The following is a 16,978-nucleotide window of genomic DNA, read 5'->3' as shown; positions in this document are numbered from 1 at the left end:
GATTTTAAACAATTTTAATCTTACCTGTGCAGTTCAATTCATCCTCTCTGTTAAAGCAATCATAGTAACCATCGCAAACCCAGCTTGGATCATACACACATTCATAGTTAGATGCACACTCGAAGCAGGACGAGTTTGCTGGGGGGGTTGCTGGGGGGGTTGCTGGAATAAAGTGCACTTATACAGTTAATGCCAGTTGAACTAAAAGTCACTAGTGCATATGCATGCAAAAAATAAAGTACATAAATGTCGCAATGATTTATAATTGTTTTGGTAGTCAATATATAAAAACCCAGACTTTTATAATTTTGCTGCATTCTATGTTGTTAACTTGAAAAAAGGACCTTGTGACCTGGAAAGGATGATGCCATTTCAAATTCACAAGATTGAACAAGTCAACTGAAGAAAAATGTGTATGCTTACGACAATACTCCTCATCAGAAAAGTCACCACAATCATTGAAACCGTCACAAGTTTGACAATTCAGAATGCAATTCTTGTTAGTACATGTGAAAGAGTCATTGCGACACCCTGGTCAACATGAAAATATAGAAATTCATGATCATATCATTTACTGATAAGTGCTTCATCATTGCCAAAATTTAATCAACCTAAATGCACAAGTAATATAATTTGGGGTTGGAACCAACCGGCCCAAGATATTTTGGTTGACCAGCTTCCTCTACCAGTAGATTAATCCCCCCCCCCCCCCATTACAAATTGACTTGCCCTAAATCCAAAGTATTCAATGATCTTAAGGACTTGAACAGTTGTCAGCATGCAATTTGCATAAATAAGCTGTTGCTTTTGTGGGGTGAACTGTTAGCATGAATGAAATTAATTTGTCAACTGCTATATTTTAGTAATTTTACAACCTAAGAATGTTGCCATCTTCCCCAGAAAAAGTGTTGCAATATTCAACCTAAGAATCTTGCCATCTATAACATAAGTATGATGCAGCATTAAAACAAGAGAGTTGCAACATTCAAAATAAGTGAGCTGTAACCTTTTACATAATAGTGTTACCACATTGAACAAAAGAGTGATGCAACATTCAATTTACATAATAGTACTGAGATTTTAAACAATTTTAATCTTACCTGTGCAGTTCAATTCATCCTCTCTGTTAAAGCAATCATCAATACCATCGCAAACCCAGCTTGGATCAGGCACACATTCATAACTAGATGCACACTCAAAGCAGGACGAGTTTGCTGGGGGGGTTGCTGGAATAAAGTGCACTGATACAGTTAATGCCAGTTGAACTAAAAGTCACTAGTGCATATGCATGCAAAAATACAAAGTACATACATGTCACGATGATTTACAATTGTTTTGGTAGTCAATATATAAAAACCCAGACTTTTATAATTTTGCTGCATTCTATGTTGCAAACTAGAAAAAAGGACCTTGTGACCTGGAAAGGATGATGCCATTTTAAATTCACAAGATTGAACAAGTCAACTGAAGAAAAATGTGTATGCTTACGACAATACTACTCATCAGAAAAGTCACCACAATCATTGAAACCGTCACAAGTTTGACAATTCAGAATGCAATTCTTGTTAGTACATGTGAAAGAGTCATTGCAACACCCTGGTCAACATGAAAATATAGAAATTCATGATCATATCATTTACTGAATACAATTCTTGTTAGTACATGTGAAAGAGTCATTGCAACACCCTGGTCAACATGAAAATATAGAAATTCATGATCATATCATTTACTGATAAGTGCTTTATCATTGCCAAAATTTATTCAACCTAAATGCACAAGTAATATAATTTAGGGTTGGAACCATCCAACCCAAGATATTTTGGTTGACCAGCTTCCTCTTCCAGTAGATTAATCCCCTCACCCCCCCCCCACCCCCCATTACGAATTGACTTGCCGTAAATCAAAAGTATTCAATGATCTTAAGGACATGAACAGTTGTCAGCATGCAAATTGCATAAATAAGCTGTTGCTTTTGTGGGGTGAAGGGTTAGCATAAATGATGCTATATTTTAGTAATTTTACAACCTAAGAATGTTGCCATCTTTAACATAAGTGTGATGCAGCATTAAAACAAGAGAGTTGCAACATTCAAAATAAGTGAGCTGTAACCTTTTACATAATAGTGTTGCCACATTGAGCAAAAGAGTGGTGCAACATTCAATTTACCTAATAGTACTGTAATTTTAAACAATTTCAATCTTACCTGTGCAGTTCAATTCATCTTGTCCGTTAAAGCAATCATAGGCACCATCGCAAACCCAGCTTGGATCATACACACATTCATAGTTAGATGCACACTCGAAGCAGGACGAGTTTGCTGGGGGGGTTCCTGGAATACAGTGCACTTATACAGTTAATGCCAGTTGAACTAAAAGTCACTAGTGCATATGCATGCAAAAATATAAAGTACACAGGCGCGTAGCCAGGGGGGGGCGGTGGGGGCGGTCGCCCCCCAAAAAACGCCGGCCAAAAAAAAAAAAGAGAGAGAAAGAGAAGAAAAAAAAGAAAGAGGACGTAGGAAGAAAAAGGGAAAAGGAGTCGAGAACGGTACAATGAATCGTCAAAGCCTCTGCGCTTCGCGCGGGAAGGGGGAAACTGAGTTCAAATTAAGAAATATGAGTCGGGAAAGGTACAACGAATCGTCTTCTTTCTCTAATAATTTAATGAAACGTCAAAGCTTCGCGCGGGAGGGGGGGGAACAGAATTCAGACAAGGATTAAGAGTCGAGAAAGGTACAACGAATCGTCTTCTTTCTCTAATAATTTAATGAAACGTAAAAGCTTCGCGCGAGAGGGGGGGGGGGAACAGAATTCAGACAAGGATTAAGAGTCGAGAAAGTTACAACGAATCGTCTTCTTTCTCTAATAATTTAATGAAACGTCAAAGCTTCGCGTGAGAGAGGGGAGGGACTGAATACAGATAAGGATTAAGAGTCGAGAGAGGTACAACGAATCGTCTTCTTTCTCTAATAATTTAATGAAACGTCAAAGCTTCGCGCGAGAGAGGGGAGGGACTGAATTCAGACAAGGATTATGAGTCGAGAAAGGTACAAAAAGAATCGTCTTCTTTCAAAGCCTCCGCGCTTTGCGCGGGAGGGGGGAAACTCCCCCCTCCCTGCACCCATCCCCCTAGGGAGCGCGCTTTGCGCGCTCTTTAAGTGATTCGCATGCTTTGCGTGCTCACTACCGCCCCCCTAAAATGAAATCCTGGCTACGCACTTGAAAGTACATAAATGTCGCAATGATTTATAATTGTTTTGGTAGTCAATATATAATTTTATAATTTTGCTGCATTCTATGTTGCAAACTTGAAAAAAGGACCTTGTTAAACTATGGAACAACGAGAATCACAACACAAATTGCCAAGATGTTTATCAGTTTTAGACGTCATGTCCTCACTATTTAACAATTGCTCTATATTGTTTATTCCAATTCATTTCCCTTTTTATTCCCCAAAACTTGATTTTCCCATGCCCTTGCCCAGGTTATATGATTTGTATCATATTGCGTGCATGACATTTCACAAAATCTTTTATTAACTTTGAAGAATTTATACTATTTTCTCATTATTGTATATTCATAATTATTGATTTTTATATAAATAGTTTATCAAAATTCACATTTTTCATGATTTAACTGGAAAAAATTACTCTATATTAGTGCATCCACACAAAAACATATTACTATTAATCTAACTTGGATGCTGGTGTGAAGAAATAAGATTCTTAAGGAGAAAATAGGAAATTTATATCATCAATATAAAGAAAATGATTAGTGGATAGTGAGGACATGACGTCACAGACTCACGAGTGAGTTGCTAATTTGTCTAGTGATTTTCAAAGTTTTTAATGTCATTAAAAATTCATAACTTTCTTATTAGTTATCCGATTTTTCCCAGACTATTTTTGATTGATTAGTCTGATTTTCCTGCTTCTATTGAAAGTAAGTAATTTTTGGAGTGGACTTGGGCTTTAAACATAAACGCCCGTATTTCAAAGTCATGTCTAACTTAGTCATGACTGAAGTTAAACAACTGTTTAGTTTAATAGACACCACTTAAACCCGAGATCGAGTCTAAGTCCTGTCTAACTAAATTTGTATACTGAAGTTGTGTCTAAGTCGCGTCTAACTAAACAACTGTTTAAGTCCTGTCTATTAAAGTCATGCTTAACTACAAAGTCGTGTTTAACTTTAATCACGACTTCTGCGCATGCCTAGTAGGCGTTGATTTTGACATCGAAAATAATTGAAACCGAATGCTCATGCTTGCTCGCGCCGAATAAGAAAAATTATTCTGCACAGTGACGTGACTGGCGGACAGTATAAACACACAAATATCAGTGCGTCAATTATTCGCCGCGGGGGACAAAGATCCAGAAAAGAAACTTCTCCAACAGAATGGATAGTTTGGTATAGATTATGGAATTTCCAACATGTCACTATTAGATAAGAATAGTTAATATTATCGAGAAAAAATAGATGGCTATGTAAGAAAAAATCCTGCAAATTCGGGGTCAGCAAGTAGAGTGTACCGTATACGTTGAAAAGCAGCAGAATCGCGCTCTTAACCAGGACTTTAACAACCCCTTGCAGTCGTCTAAAGTTAAACAGGACTTAGACAGGACTTCGCGTTTTACTTGACTTAATCACGACTTCAGAATATGAAAAATTTAGTCACAACTTTGTGACTTAACTTAGACGGGACTTAGACAGGACTTTAGACAAATGTTTAATTAAAGAGGAGTTAGACATGACTTCAGAATACAGGCCAAAAAGTGTTGCCATCTTTAACAGAAATGTTGTAACATTTAACATAAGAATATTGCCATCTTCAAACAGAACAGTGCTGCAAAATTCAACACAAGATTAGTATGGCATTTAACACAGGGGTGTTGCAATGGTCAACATAATAGTTTTGCCACATTCAACAAATGAATGATGTAACATTCAATCTACATAATAGTATTGTGACATTAAACAACTTTAATCTTACTTGTGCATTTTAATAGTCTAAACATAGCTTCAAACTTAATCTCAACCCTAAAACTAAACTTATACGAAATAAAGCCAGGTCGGAATGTGAGATTATCACTGAAAAATTAGAACATATCATGGTATTTTCTATAAGAAGTAATGTGGTTTTTACTGTACTGCCCATAGACAACAATATAAAGGCTGAATGCCCTTTCACTGTCGGTGATGACATTCAATTCAATGCAGAGCCATCAATATTTTGATAAACTTTCCAATTAACTTGAAAATTGATGGTGCTGTTGATGCAGAAGGAATTAAAATTCCTCTGCAAACATCTGAAGCACCTGGTGGCAATTAAAACATGTTTCTTCCCAAAAAAATTCATGTGATCTTATATGTCTTCCCAATGGTTTTATCGGTCATAGAGAATATCTTGGAGGAGAAAAAAAAAATGTATCAAGAAAAACAAGAACAGTAATCGTTTATTATTAAAAGCATGTAAAATGGCTTACCACACATCAATTCATCACTCTCATCTAAACACTCAACAAGCCCATTACATTTACTTGTCAATGGAAGGGCATAAGGGCTGGCATGACAGAGGAAGTATTCTGCAGATAAAAGACAAGATTGATGATTAAAGTCATTGAAAATTACATCCTACCCACGAACTTTAATTCCAATATACCTCCAATTTAGTAAACACTAACACAAGCAGATCTATCCTTCCTGCAATCATACCTGTATGAAGGAAGGATTTCTTGGATTGTAAACAAGTAAGAATTGGCAGATATGCAAATATTTCTGTACATCATGTACATGCCTGTCTAAAGGACAACTCCTAACATGTAAAGAACACCATTTGAGTACGGTAAATTGATGAAAAATGCATTTTGCGTATACTATACCACATTTAACCTATCGTTGTATTCCCATAAGCTTAAAGCTAAAATGTACTAGAAGCACTAATGCAAGAATCCCCTCTACCGCCATCTCATGCCAGCCGTATCAGTATGGTCCTGTAACTCGCTGCGCTGTTATTACCTGATCGAGTCCTGTCTGCGAAACAGAAATTAGGTACCGGTATAGGGTTATGCACTGTTGACCATGAGATGGCACTGTGCAATAAACAGTAGGCTAGGGCAGAAATTTCATCAGTTCAGTATCGCTTTAAAACTAGGAATCACCTGATTCCCGCAGGCAATGGGTTGATTAATGATTTAGTGATTGGTATGTTGCTATTTGTTAGCTCCAGTTACCAAATAACATGTATGTATATTGTATTGACTATAAATGAATGTACATGTCAGTGATTTAGTAATAAAATAAAAACTTAGAACTTCAATTCGATTATTACCAGAGAAGTCTTCGATTGTACTTAGAGCAATAACAAAACCCATGTCTCTGGATGTATAATCAGTCTCGAAGCTGACCCAAGACAGGTTGCTGACCAGGAGGATTGAGTCGAGGCTGCTGTCGTACCCTGAGATGATCCGAACAATATTCTCACTGACTGATGGGTCATGTCCTATTCCGACGACCAGAAGGTCAAACACAGGCTCGATATGTAGGAGATCAAAAACGACTCGAGTTCCAGACTCTTCAGGAGCGGTGATCAACCAGGTTTGGTCGAACAAATTTGGATAGGGTTCAGGGAAGTTCGGAGAGAGCAGGTGGAAAATACTATCGGGCTCAAGGAAGATGTCATACTCTCCATCTTCTGTAAATATATCATAATTACCTTCGTTAAATTATGGTTTATTTAAGTATCAAAGTCGACAAGCCCACACGAATTACCCCAAAATCTGCAACTCTTATCAAAAATATCCTAACCAATGTACACGTTTCTCCTATTCAGTCTGGGATTTTCTAAAGTGATATTACAGATCATCTGCCCATATTTCAAATAACTAACTTATACTGTGAACAATCAACCCCACAAATCTCCTATTTTACAAAAGACCGATTTATCATCTTTTAATTCTATGACGAAAGATCTATCCGTTATTTTGTGGGATGAAGTTTTAGCGTGTGAGGATATTGATAATGCTTATAGTAAATTCATCCACAGTTTGAAGAATGCATATGAAAATAATTGTATATCAAAAAGAAGAATTAATAAAAAATATCAAGTACGTAAGCCATTTTTGTATATATTATAATATTGTTTATATGCTTGAGAAAAATTAATAAACTGAACTGAACTGAATTGGAAAAAAAAAAAGTATCAAAATAACATTAAACGATCATCACGTGGAATAAGTACACTCAATAAAGTGGTGAAGTGTGACGTCATCAAAAAAACTATTTTTAGAATTTCTCAATTTGAACTGCATTTTCCGAAAGAGCATCAAAATTAATGTCCAAGTGTCTAAAATCATTGAATATATTAAGTATAAGCCGGATATGACCATCTGAATAAACAGATTTCCTATAGGAACTCAGTGTTATTTTGCTCTGGATCATAACATTACGAGTTCCTATAAGAACTCTTTTTTATTCAGATGGTCATATCTCAGCCAATATTGAACATATTCAATTGGTTTTAGACATTTGTACATTATTTTTTATGCTCTTTCGGAAAATGAAGTTCGAATTGAGAAATTCTAAAAATTGATTTTTATGACATCACAGCTTCGGTACTCTATTAGGTATGATATAAAAAGCACTCTGGTACCATATCAATCATTATCTGCAGACGCAGAATTTTTGAGAATGTATCACATTATTTTATCCATCATGTAAAATGCTCCACAAGCATAAAATATACAACTTAGACCGTCATATCCTGCACACAGGGAGTCTGCTTCTGTGTTTTATACAGATTTTGCATACTTTTGAAAGTTAAAATGACAACAGAGCCAACAATCATCAATTCATTACATGTGACCTTCTTAACAGTCTTGTCTTGTCTTGTTTGGTTCTATCCCCAAGCTAAAATACAATTTTCACGCGAGTTAAAAATTTGCTACTTTTCCATGAAAACGAGGACACTCCTAGCTAAACACGTATAATTGAATATGAACCTACAATAAAAAGACTTACGGTATGCGGGAAGATGAGTTTTAGTAGTCTCATAGTAGAAAATTATGTGAACAATTGTTTGAACAATTTTTACCTGACGTCCGACAACTAGACAGGCGAACCTGGTTGATCGCTATACCGGTATAAAAGGATTCACCCAAGATTGCTTCTAGCACCAGCCATCCGGATCCCTCGGGAGTGAGGTCCACCTGCCCAAACCTCCATTGCTCACTGCCCGTGTCAAGCTCACGCGACCATAGTTCTTGTTTCGTACGGGTATCCTGTGGAATAAAGCTGACCTTGAGTGCCCCCTCTGAAACGTCAATCCAATAAGAAAACGTAAAACACAGGGGCTCATCACTGCCATCTCCCGACCGGATAAGTAGTGGGCTGATGAGACCTGCAGAGTTGACAGCTCCAGTTCTACATGTGGAAGCTTTTATGTAGGAATTGCCTGTAAACATTGCAAAAGAAAAGCAATGAAAGTGAAGTAATTATGCAAATTGATAGATACATATTTTGAAAGAAAGCAGTAGTTAATACGAAAAATTGAGCATCCTGTTCAACAGATTCTAAAACATAAATCCTCCTTATGAGGATGACTTATCAAAATGTTTTTACATGACTGGAACCCCCTGCAAATAGGATATATATCATGTTTCCCATAATTAGGGGAATATAAAGGGGCCAGGAAGGAGACGGGTACGTTAAATGCAAAAGCCTCTTCATCTTCTATCTTCTTTCACAGTTTAAACTCTCTAGAAAATTCACATGCTACACGTAATGAACATTACAGGGTCATTCAGTGACATTAGTTTTTTTGTTCTTTAAAATATTATTCAGTCATTTATTAAGAAATGAAGGCCCTAGGGAAAGAAGTCTTAGTAGAAATTCAGTTCAAAACATACCATAATACAGATACCAATCACAATCATCCTGTGGTTCTTTGACCTGCTCCCATCCACAAAAGTCATCTTTGAAGTCGCAATACACGCCAGGTGAAACATCGATGTGACGTTCAGCAATTTCTAAATTGTGTCAAAAGAAACGTTCTATAATTAATCTAAATCAACTGTTAGTGATAAGATAGAAAAAGCACAAAATATAATTTTCAATGAAGGATGCACTAAATGAATGCACTAAAATGTGTATCTTTCTTAAAACAGTGTATTTATATATATACTCTTTACAATGATTAAAACATGCATTCATAGAGGGGGTTGGAAAACATAACTGGAGATGCAAAGGTCATTGGGTCGATCCCACCAACGGACTTTTTCCTCTTCTCTCCACCAAAGATTTAAGTGCGTAAGGATGCAAAATTAAGTGTTGTTTGCTTAATTAACACCATTAGCATGTGTAAAAATATTTTTAAAAAGTGGAGCTTGTGCATACATTGTGCGCGGATAAGCCTGAATCAATAATTGGCATAGTCATATATCCCTACAGCACTTTAGAGATATCATTGATGTATGAAGTGCTATACACGTAGAACACAGCTAGAGGAATTATAAAAATATTATTTACATTTTGTGTAATTTGATTAATTATCTATAGGTATAAAACATGAATACTTGATGGGGAAAAAAATATATTTGTTAACTCTAACTAAAAAGAGTATTTAACATATCAAGACAACAATCTTACCATTGCAAGGAGGGAGAGGCGATTGCTCCATGCAGACACATGAGTAACCAGAGGCAATATCATTGCAAATATTGGAATCACCACACGTTTGGTTTGTACATGTTGATGCATCTACGAAACAATGAAGAATTCAATGGTAATTGGTATAGGTAGGCTCATGTATAAACACCAAATGCAGAAGTACTATTAAAGATAAACTTGAGTTCTGGTAATGCGATTGCATTGTGAAAGAAAAGGTGTGGAATGGATCAGAAAAGTTGATCATATAGCATGTAAGTAATGGTGTGTAATGCAAGGTTCTGGAGTCATCAAAATCATCATAAATTTGGCAGAGTCTTGGTAAAGTAACAATCACTTACACAGAAAGATGTATATGGGAGAACACACATGGTGTCCGGGCTAGTACTACCCTGATTTCCTTATTTTTCTATGCTCATTACTCAGCCAATATACATTTTCTTCCAAAATTATTTGGCACATGACATTTATTTGTAATCTTGAACATTTAGGGTACATTTCGTTAGATTCTGTGAGAATTCATTTTCTTTTTTTTTACCAGAACTCAAGTTTATCTTTAATACTAGTATTCCCATGATACTGTTTACCATAAGCTGTAAATTCTTACTTCATGATGATAATGATTACAATTACACCCATTAATTTAATAGTGGTCATAATGTATTATATTTAGAATGATACACCTTCATAAAAAAAGATATATCATGCCATCGATGCTGCATTCTTTACACTGACTAATAATACCTTCTGGAAAATGGAATAGGCCAATGCCTGTTTCACAAGTTGCGTTAATTCACCTTGACATTGGACTATGTCAGTGACTGGCATAGTTGTTAGAGTCCAACATAAAAGTGATATCAAATAAAAAGGTGAAATGAACAATAAACTGTGTAATCATTGCTATAAATGTAACACATGTAGTGCAAGCTTTACAGTGCAGAAAACTTCCAGAGACTACTCCTGAGGCATTTAATGCTCTTATCCTATCAAACCTCATTTGTCTTCCTCACATCACTTGCAATCTTTAGTTCATTATCGTGTTAGGCTGCATAGCCCATTTACGATTACTAATACACCTAACTAGAAGATGAAGAATCACTGTCATATGCAGTAATGCAATTCACTGGTTGTTCACACAGGTAAAGATGCACTCAAAAGGACGCCTTATGTCTATTAAACCAGGCATAATCTAACCTTGAATAGATTTTGCTTCAATGGTTGCGCTGAAACCATGACCTTCAACAACTTGCACCGCCTCTGATGTATACTTGAACCAGACACTCTGTCTGCGGACATGGTAGAAATGAGCAAAGAATGTGTCCGAGTCTGCGATGATGGAAGACACATCACTAGAGTCCTTGCCAAAGCCCATGACCAGGTGATCAAATACTCTCTCGAGATCAAGGTATCTAATGAATATGTCCAGTGCATCACCGTCAGGTGTCGTTATATACCAAATCTTCTCAGGCGTATAGATTACATTGGCCACAATGTCCTGGGATTCCCCTAATGGAATTTGAACTGGTGGAGGACCTGAAATTTAAAATAGAAAAAAAATAGAATAGACTGAATGTTTATTACATTAGGAAATCTACCCAAACATAATGTGTTACAAGGGGAAATCTACTATGTACTAATGATTGAATGAACATCCAATGTTTCTATTGTCAAGTGATGAATTGGCAAATAATAAGGCATACAATTAATATAGCCAGTTGTGCACCAATCCCCACTTAAAAATCTCCTGACAATCCATTCTTATAAAATAATAAATAATAGTGGGTTCTTGTATAGCGCTCATGTCAGTCAGATTTGACCCTCCTGGCGCTCCCGATTATCACCCTGGCTTTAGCACGGCTGCCATACTGCGCTCTAGCATTTCAAGAAATAAATTCCTACCAGGTACCCATTTACTTCACCTGGGTGGAGTGTGGCAAATGTAGATCAATGTCTTGCCAAAGAACATTAGTGCAGCGGCGGGACTCGAACCGCGGACCTTGTGATCGACAGTCCGGCGACGTATCCACTCGACCACAACACCTCTACACAAATCGAGGCATAAACAACACATCAACTCTTTTTTTTTTATTACACAAGTTTAAAATTACCTTCTTCCCCTTCCTCTTCCTCTTCTGGTCCTCCATTTTCAATGAAGTCCAGGTACTCAAAGACCCGGGTGTACACCCCTGGATAGTTTGGTCTCCCACAGCCATATCCAAAGCTTGTGATGCCCACCAAATACATACGACCTTCGTCGTCTTCACACTGGAGCGGTCCACCGGTATCCCCCTGTGAAATGAAGAGAATAAGAGGACAGTTACCCGTCAGTATACAGTATATAATACTGCTCTTCCTGTGCATGGGCACTGCTATTATTATCCCAGCATTGCCAGTTATCCATTTAATACATCTGGGTTGAGAGGGAAGTATGTGGGCAATACACATTGTCCAAGATTTAGCAAGGATCGAACCCGGTACCTCTCATATGAGAGTTAAGAGTCTAATATACCATTGCTTCCACTAGTAAGGGTAAACAGACAAAAAAGTTCATCTGTTAGTGTTATCTTTTGCCCCTACCCTATTTCCTCTTGCTCATACACACACGCTACTTTAGTGTATGTATCGTGCATTGTTTATGCTCTAACAGAGAAATAGTTATCTGCCCGTGGATTTTGAGTCTATTTGTGTGTGCTTTTTTATTTTTATTGGTCTGCGGTTGTTTTTTAAAGTGCACACTTTAGTATCTTTATTCAATGTTCACGACTCAATCGGGAGTATGAAGAAAACAAAAAATACTGCCTAGAAAGAATGTTATAAAATCTATGAAAGTTGATATTCTAAGACAATCCCAAATATTGAGATAATTACAACACTGGAAAGCTTTTAACCCCCAGAATAACACTAAATGATTTTATCCCAAATCAATTGGTAGCATTTTTGTGTGGTGTGTGTTCACGCTTGGATGAACAGGAGGCATTGTTTGCAAGAGTGCAAAAATCGACTTGCACCAAAGTTGCTTATGTGATGCTTGAATAAGACGATTGGGATTTGGGTATTAATTCGGTCTTTGCATATATCGAAATAACATCCCTAACAAAATTAATTATGCCACACATATCAAATATTGATTATCAAATATCAACAAACATTTATGCGTGTGTGTGCGAATTTGCTTCTGCAAAAAGCATATGCAATGCATTTCATTTGATACATTCAATTCACTCTCTCACTCTGCTAATCCTAATGTAATACATGCTGTAGGCATCCCTTTGGCGCAAGTCGATTCTTAAATTTGATATTATGCAAGCCAAAAATTGGTACGTAATGGTGACCAGCAGTAACGTAATGCGTTTCATTAAATCATTAGAGAAGAAGACGATTCGTTGTACCATTCTCGAAAATAATCCTCGTCTGAATTCAGTTCCCCCCTCCCTTTTACGTTTCTTTAACCCTTACTGTACTGTACTGTACCCCCTCGACATTTTCAGAGATCGCGCCGCAACCGCTTGGAATTTTGAATTGTCGTTTCATGACTTTTTTCCCTCAAGTCTTGCGCACATTTTGATACCATTTTCGTCAAAATCGGATATACCTGTAAGGTGTTACATAACAATTAGTATGCGCATGTCATCGAAAAAGTGATATAATTGCATATATTCATGTACAAGCAGAAATGTGAAGATATGAATTGATATCAAATTGCTTTTATATGTTTCTCAGAGTAACTTGATGTATTCCAGAACAAAAGAATACATTAGAAATAAAACAATATAACAAGGAATAAAAAACAATAAAATACATAAGAAAATAAATAGTTGAAAATCGCATCAAATTTGCATAAATTATCATTATTAATTACATCAAATAACTATTTTGTGTTAGAAAAGAAGTTTCATATGAATAATGAGTTTCAACATTCAAAAAGTGGAGTCTGACAATTTTTGTAATGATTCTAGTTCCCTAAATATAGTTCCAGATTTGATATTCATGAATGCGTAATTTGCGTATTCATAATTTATGCAAATTAACCTATGCATTTTCAAATTTCATAAAAATAATGAAACCTCATGAATTTGAGATGAAGGAAACATTTATTCAAAACATTTTCAAGATTCTTCACAAGTCTACGGACAAATATGTAGAGTTTTCTGTATAAAACTGCATAAAATTAGCATTTTACATAATTAATTAGGCCATAACGACAAAAATTTGCATATATTAGGAAAAAACTAAGTATACAATCTTGTTCCTTACGTAAATATCTACAAATATGCAAATTTTCGTGTTCATCGGACATTCGACGGCAGAGATCATAGGGGGGGGGGCCTCCCAGGCCCCCCCCCCCCCCCAGTCAGAGGGTGCTCAAAATAGCCCAGTACAGTAAGGGTTAAATCATTAGAGAAAGACGATTCGTTGTACCGTTCCTCAAAAATAATCCTCGTCTGAATTCAGTTCCCCCCTCCCTTTTACGTTTCTTTAAATCATTAGAGAAAGACGATTCATTGTACCGTTCTCGAAAATAATCCTCGTCTGAATTCGATTCCCCCCCCCCTCCCGCGCGGAAGCTTTTTTTTTACGTTTTATTAAATCATTAGAGAAAGAAGATGATTCTTTGTACCGTTTTCTACTATTAATCCTTGTCAAGTTCAGTCCCCCCCCCCACCTGCGCAAAGCGCGGAAGCTTTTACGATCCATTAAATCATTAGAGAAAGAAGACGATTCGTTGTACAGTTCTCAACTCTTAATCCTCGTCTGGATTCAGGTTCTCCCTCCCTTTTAGGTTTCATTAAATCATTGGAGAAAGAAGACGATTCGTTGTACCGTTCTCGAAAATAATCCTCGTCTGAATTCAGTTCCCCCCTCCCTTTTATGTTTCTTTAAATCTTTAGAGAAAGAAGACGATTCGTTGAACCATTCTCGAAAATAATCCTCGTCTGAATTCAGTTCCCCCCCCTCCCGCGTGGAAGCTTTTACGTTTTATTAAATCATTAAAGAAAGAAGACAACTCGTACCGTTCTTGACTCTTAATCCTTGTCTGAATTTCATAGATGTTCTTTGTCTGCTCCTTTTTCTTCCTACGTCCTTTCCCTTTTCTCTCTTCCCTTTTATTTATTTTTTTGCCAGTGAATTTTTTGGGGACCGCCCCCACCCGCCCCCTGGCTTCGCGCCTGCGGTCAGATAAACACATTTTGATACCTTGTCCGACCCCGGAAGGCAATAAATTACGGTCAGATAAGCATTCAGGGGCCCACCTTAGGGCCTCTGATGGGGTCGAGGCCGTGGAGCCCCGGAAGCTCAGGGGTTTTAGGCATTTAATTAAGGTCAGATTAGCATTTTTTGGATACCTTATTATTTTAATTGTGACACTGGCAAGACACTATTTGACGTGGGGTCCAGGGGCGGAGCTCCCCAAAATCAGGGGTTTCAGGCATTAAATTACTGTCAGATGAGCATCTAAGGGCCCACCGTAGGGCCCTAGGTGGAATCCAGGGGGCAGAGCCCCTGGATGCTAAGGGGTTTTAGGCATTTAATCACGGTCAGTCAGATGAGCATATTTTGATGCCTCATTATTTGTTGACACTGGCAGTTAACTATTCTTTCTTGCTTGCTCTCTTTCTTTTTTATTTCTCTTTAATACGTTTTTTTTTAAAGTGAAGGGGTGGGGGGTGATCCCGAGGCTCCCGATCCCCGCCGTTCATCGGGCCCTGAGATTTTATAGGAATTTTAAGAATCATATTTCTGGCTGTAAGTTTAGAATTTGTCATTTTCCAACAAACGCATACAAAAGTATCATTTACTAAAAAGTGAGGAAAAATTTCCGAAATTATGTCATTTCAGCATAGGATCTATTTGTAATCCACATATGAACAAATTTTGGGCATCTGCTCACGCGGTCTCGCTCCGCGGTCTACAACACGTGAAATTGTCTTTGAAAACGCGCCAAGTATGCAAAGAAATGCTCCTACAAGGAAAACAAACTTTGAATTCACACCATCTCGGGTGGAAATCACATATTCAAATACTGTTCTTTCCACTGATACCAATTTCGAACTGATTAGTAGACTGGAAAATAGGGCCTTTTCGTCTTCAATAATGGACAACAATCATTCAATTTGTGTTTTCTCTATGGAGGTCACAGGAAAATTTGGCTTATTCACTGGGGTTGTGTACTTCAACGAGATAATGCTCGTAACTGCGACTTGTTATTGGGCCATCTTGGGCGCCAAAACAGAGGATATGTAATCCCCTACCGTCTGATGTAACACATAATTTGATTGGTTGTCGAGAAAGTAGGGCCAATTTCAATCCAATAAAAAATAGCTTTTACAAACTTACACATCGACCTCTATAATATATGCAAGCTAGTGCGTAAACGAAGTTTTTACACAGCGGACAATGAGGCTTACACACCGTGCTCGCAGCCGTGCCTATTTCTACCACCAGATTTGACTCGGCTCCGGCGATGGAAAAGACACATTTTACGTTGATTTCAGCAATTTAATGAAGGGAATTTAGATATTATGGATGATCTTTTACAAAACAGGTGTGTAGGGATTAGATTATATCTCTCACGAGACATTGGACTCTTTAATTTTCCTGAAATTTAGCAAATTAATGGCACTCAGAACTCACTGCATGAGCAGATATAAATATTCATGGTTGATCTGCTAGAGAAGGAATCGCGTATTCATATTGCAGGGTGATCCCGCCCATCTTAGACAGAGGGATGACAATGGACTTATGCATTGTGATGTGCATCTATATCTACTAGTAGACATACATATATATTTTCCTGATTTGTTTTCCTTTTTTGGGAGAAGAGGGGAGAGAGAAACAGAAAGAAGGAGAGGGAGAGTGTTGACAAGTCACGCACGCACAGCGGTGTTGACATTCACACTCTCACCAGTTTTATACGATAAACCCCTATTTCATAAAAATCGACGAGTCCGGTACCTTGGTGTTACGCTCTAGTGCACTCGAATGTTCGTCGTCTGTGTGGGAGGTACACAAAATGACTCATTGATCTTTTGGCTGAATGTGGGTCAAATTTGTTCATATGTCCCTGGTAGTTTTGTGAGTTGTGAAAATATATTTTTCTCTATTTTTTTCCTATTTTTCCCCTATTTTCTGGAAATTCAGACTATTTTTTTCCTATTTCCTTCAAGAAAATAGGAAAAAAATAGGGCTATTTTTTTCCTATTTTCTAGTACAAACTATTTTTCCCCTATTTTTTTCACCTAGACCATATTTTTTTTTTTTGGCCTATTTTTTTCCTATTTTCAAGCACAAACTATTTTTTCCCTATTTTTATCACC

At 37.1% G+C, this 16,978-nt stretch overlaps 1 protein-coding gene across 1 annotated transcript in view; it reads right to left on the bottom strand.

The window, feature by feature from the left end:
* Window positions 1-12,916, bottom strand: part of LOC105443652 — a 136,859-nt gene extending 123,943 nt beyond the window's left edge. The window contains exons 1-10 of the mRNA XM_030985197.1: window positions 12,893-12,916; window positions 11,771-11,951; window positions 10,857-11,195; window positions 9,645-9,755; window positions 8,906-9,025; window positions 8,092-8,451; window positions 6,331-6,693; window positions 5,486-5,584; window positions 2,204-2,329; window positions 25-162 (exon numbers count right to left, since the gene is read on the bottom strand). Coding sequence (XP_030841057.1) covers window positions 25-162; window positions 2,204-2,329; window positions 5,486-5,584; window positions 6,331-6,693; window positions 8,092-8,451; window positions 8,906-9,025; window positions 9,645-9,755; window positions 10,857-11,195; window positions 11,771-11,951; window positions 12,893-12,916 — 1,861 coding nt within the window. The remainder of the gene's footprint in view (window positions 1-24; window positions 163-2,203; window positions 2,330-5,485; window positions 5,585-6,330; window positions 6,694-8,091; window positions 8,452-8,905; window positions 9,026-9,644; window positions 9,756-10,856; window positions 11,196-11,770; window positions 11,952-12,892) is intronic.
* Window positions 12,917-16,978: the final 4,062 nt, after the last annotated feature.

The sequence above is a fragment of the Strongylocentrotus purpuratus genome, unplaced genomic scaffold, assembly GCF_000002235.5.
Source record: "Strongylocentrotus purpuratus isolate Spur 01 unplaced genomic scaffold, Spur_5.0 spur5_scaffold_14, whole genome shotgun sequence".
In the NCBI taxonomy this organism is placed as follows: Eukaryota; Metazoa; Echinodermata; class Echinoidea; order Camarodonta; family Strongylocentrotidae; genus Strongylocentrotus; species Strongylocentrotus purpuratus.
The sequence above is the reverse complement of the archived record's forward strand: the minus strand, read 5'-3'. Positions and strand labels throughout refer to the sequence as shown.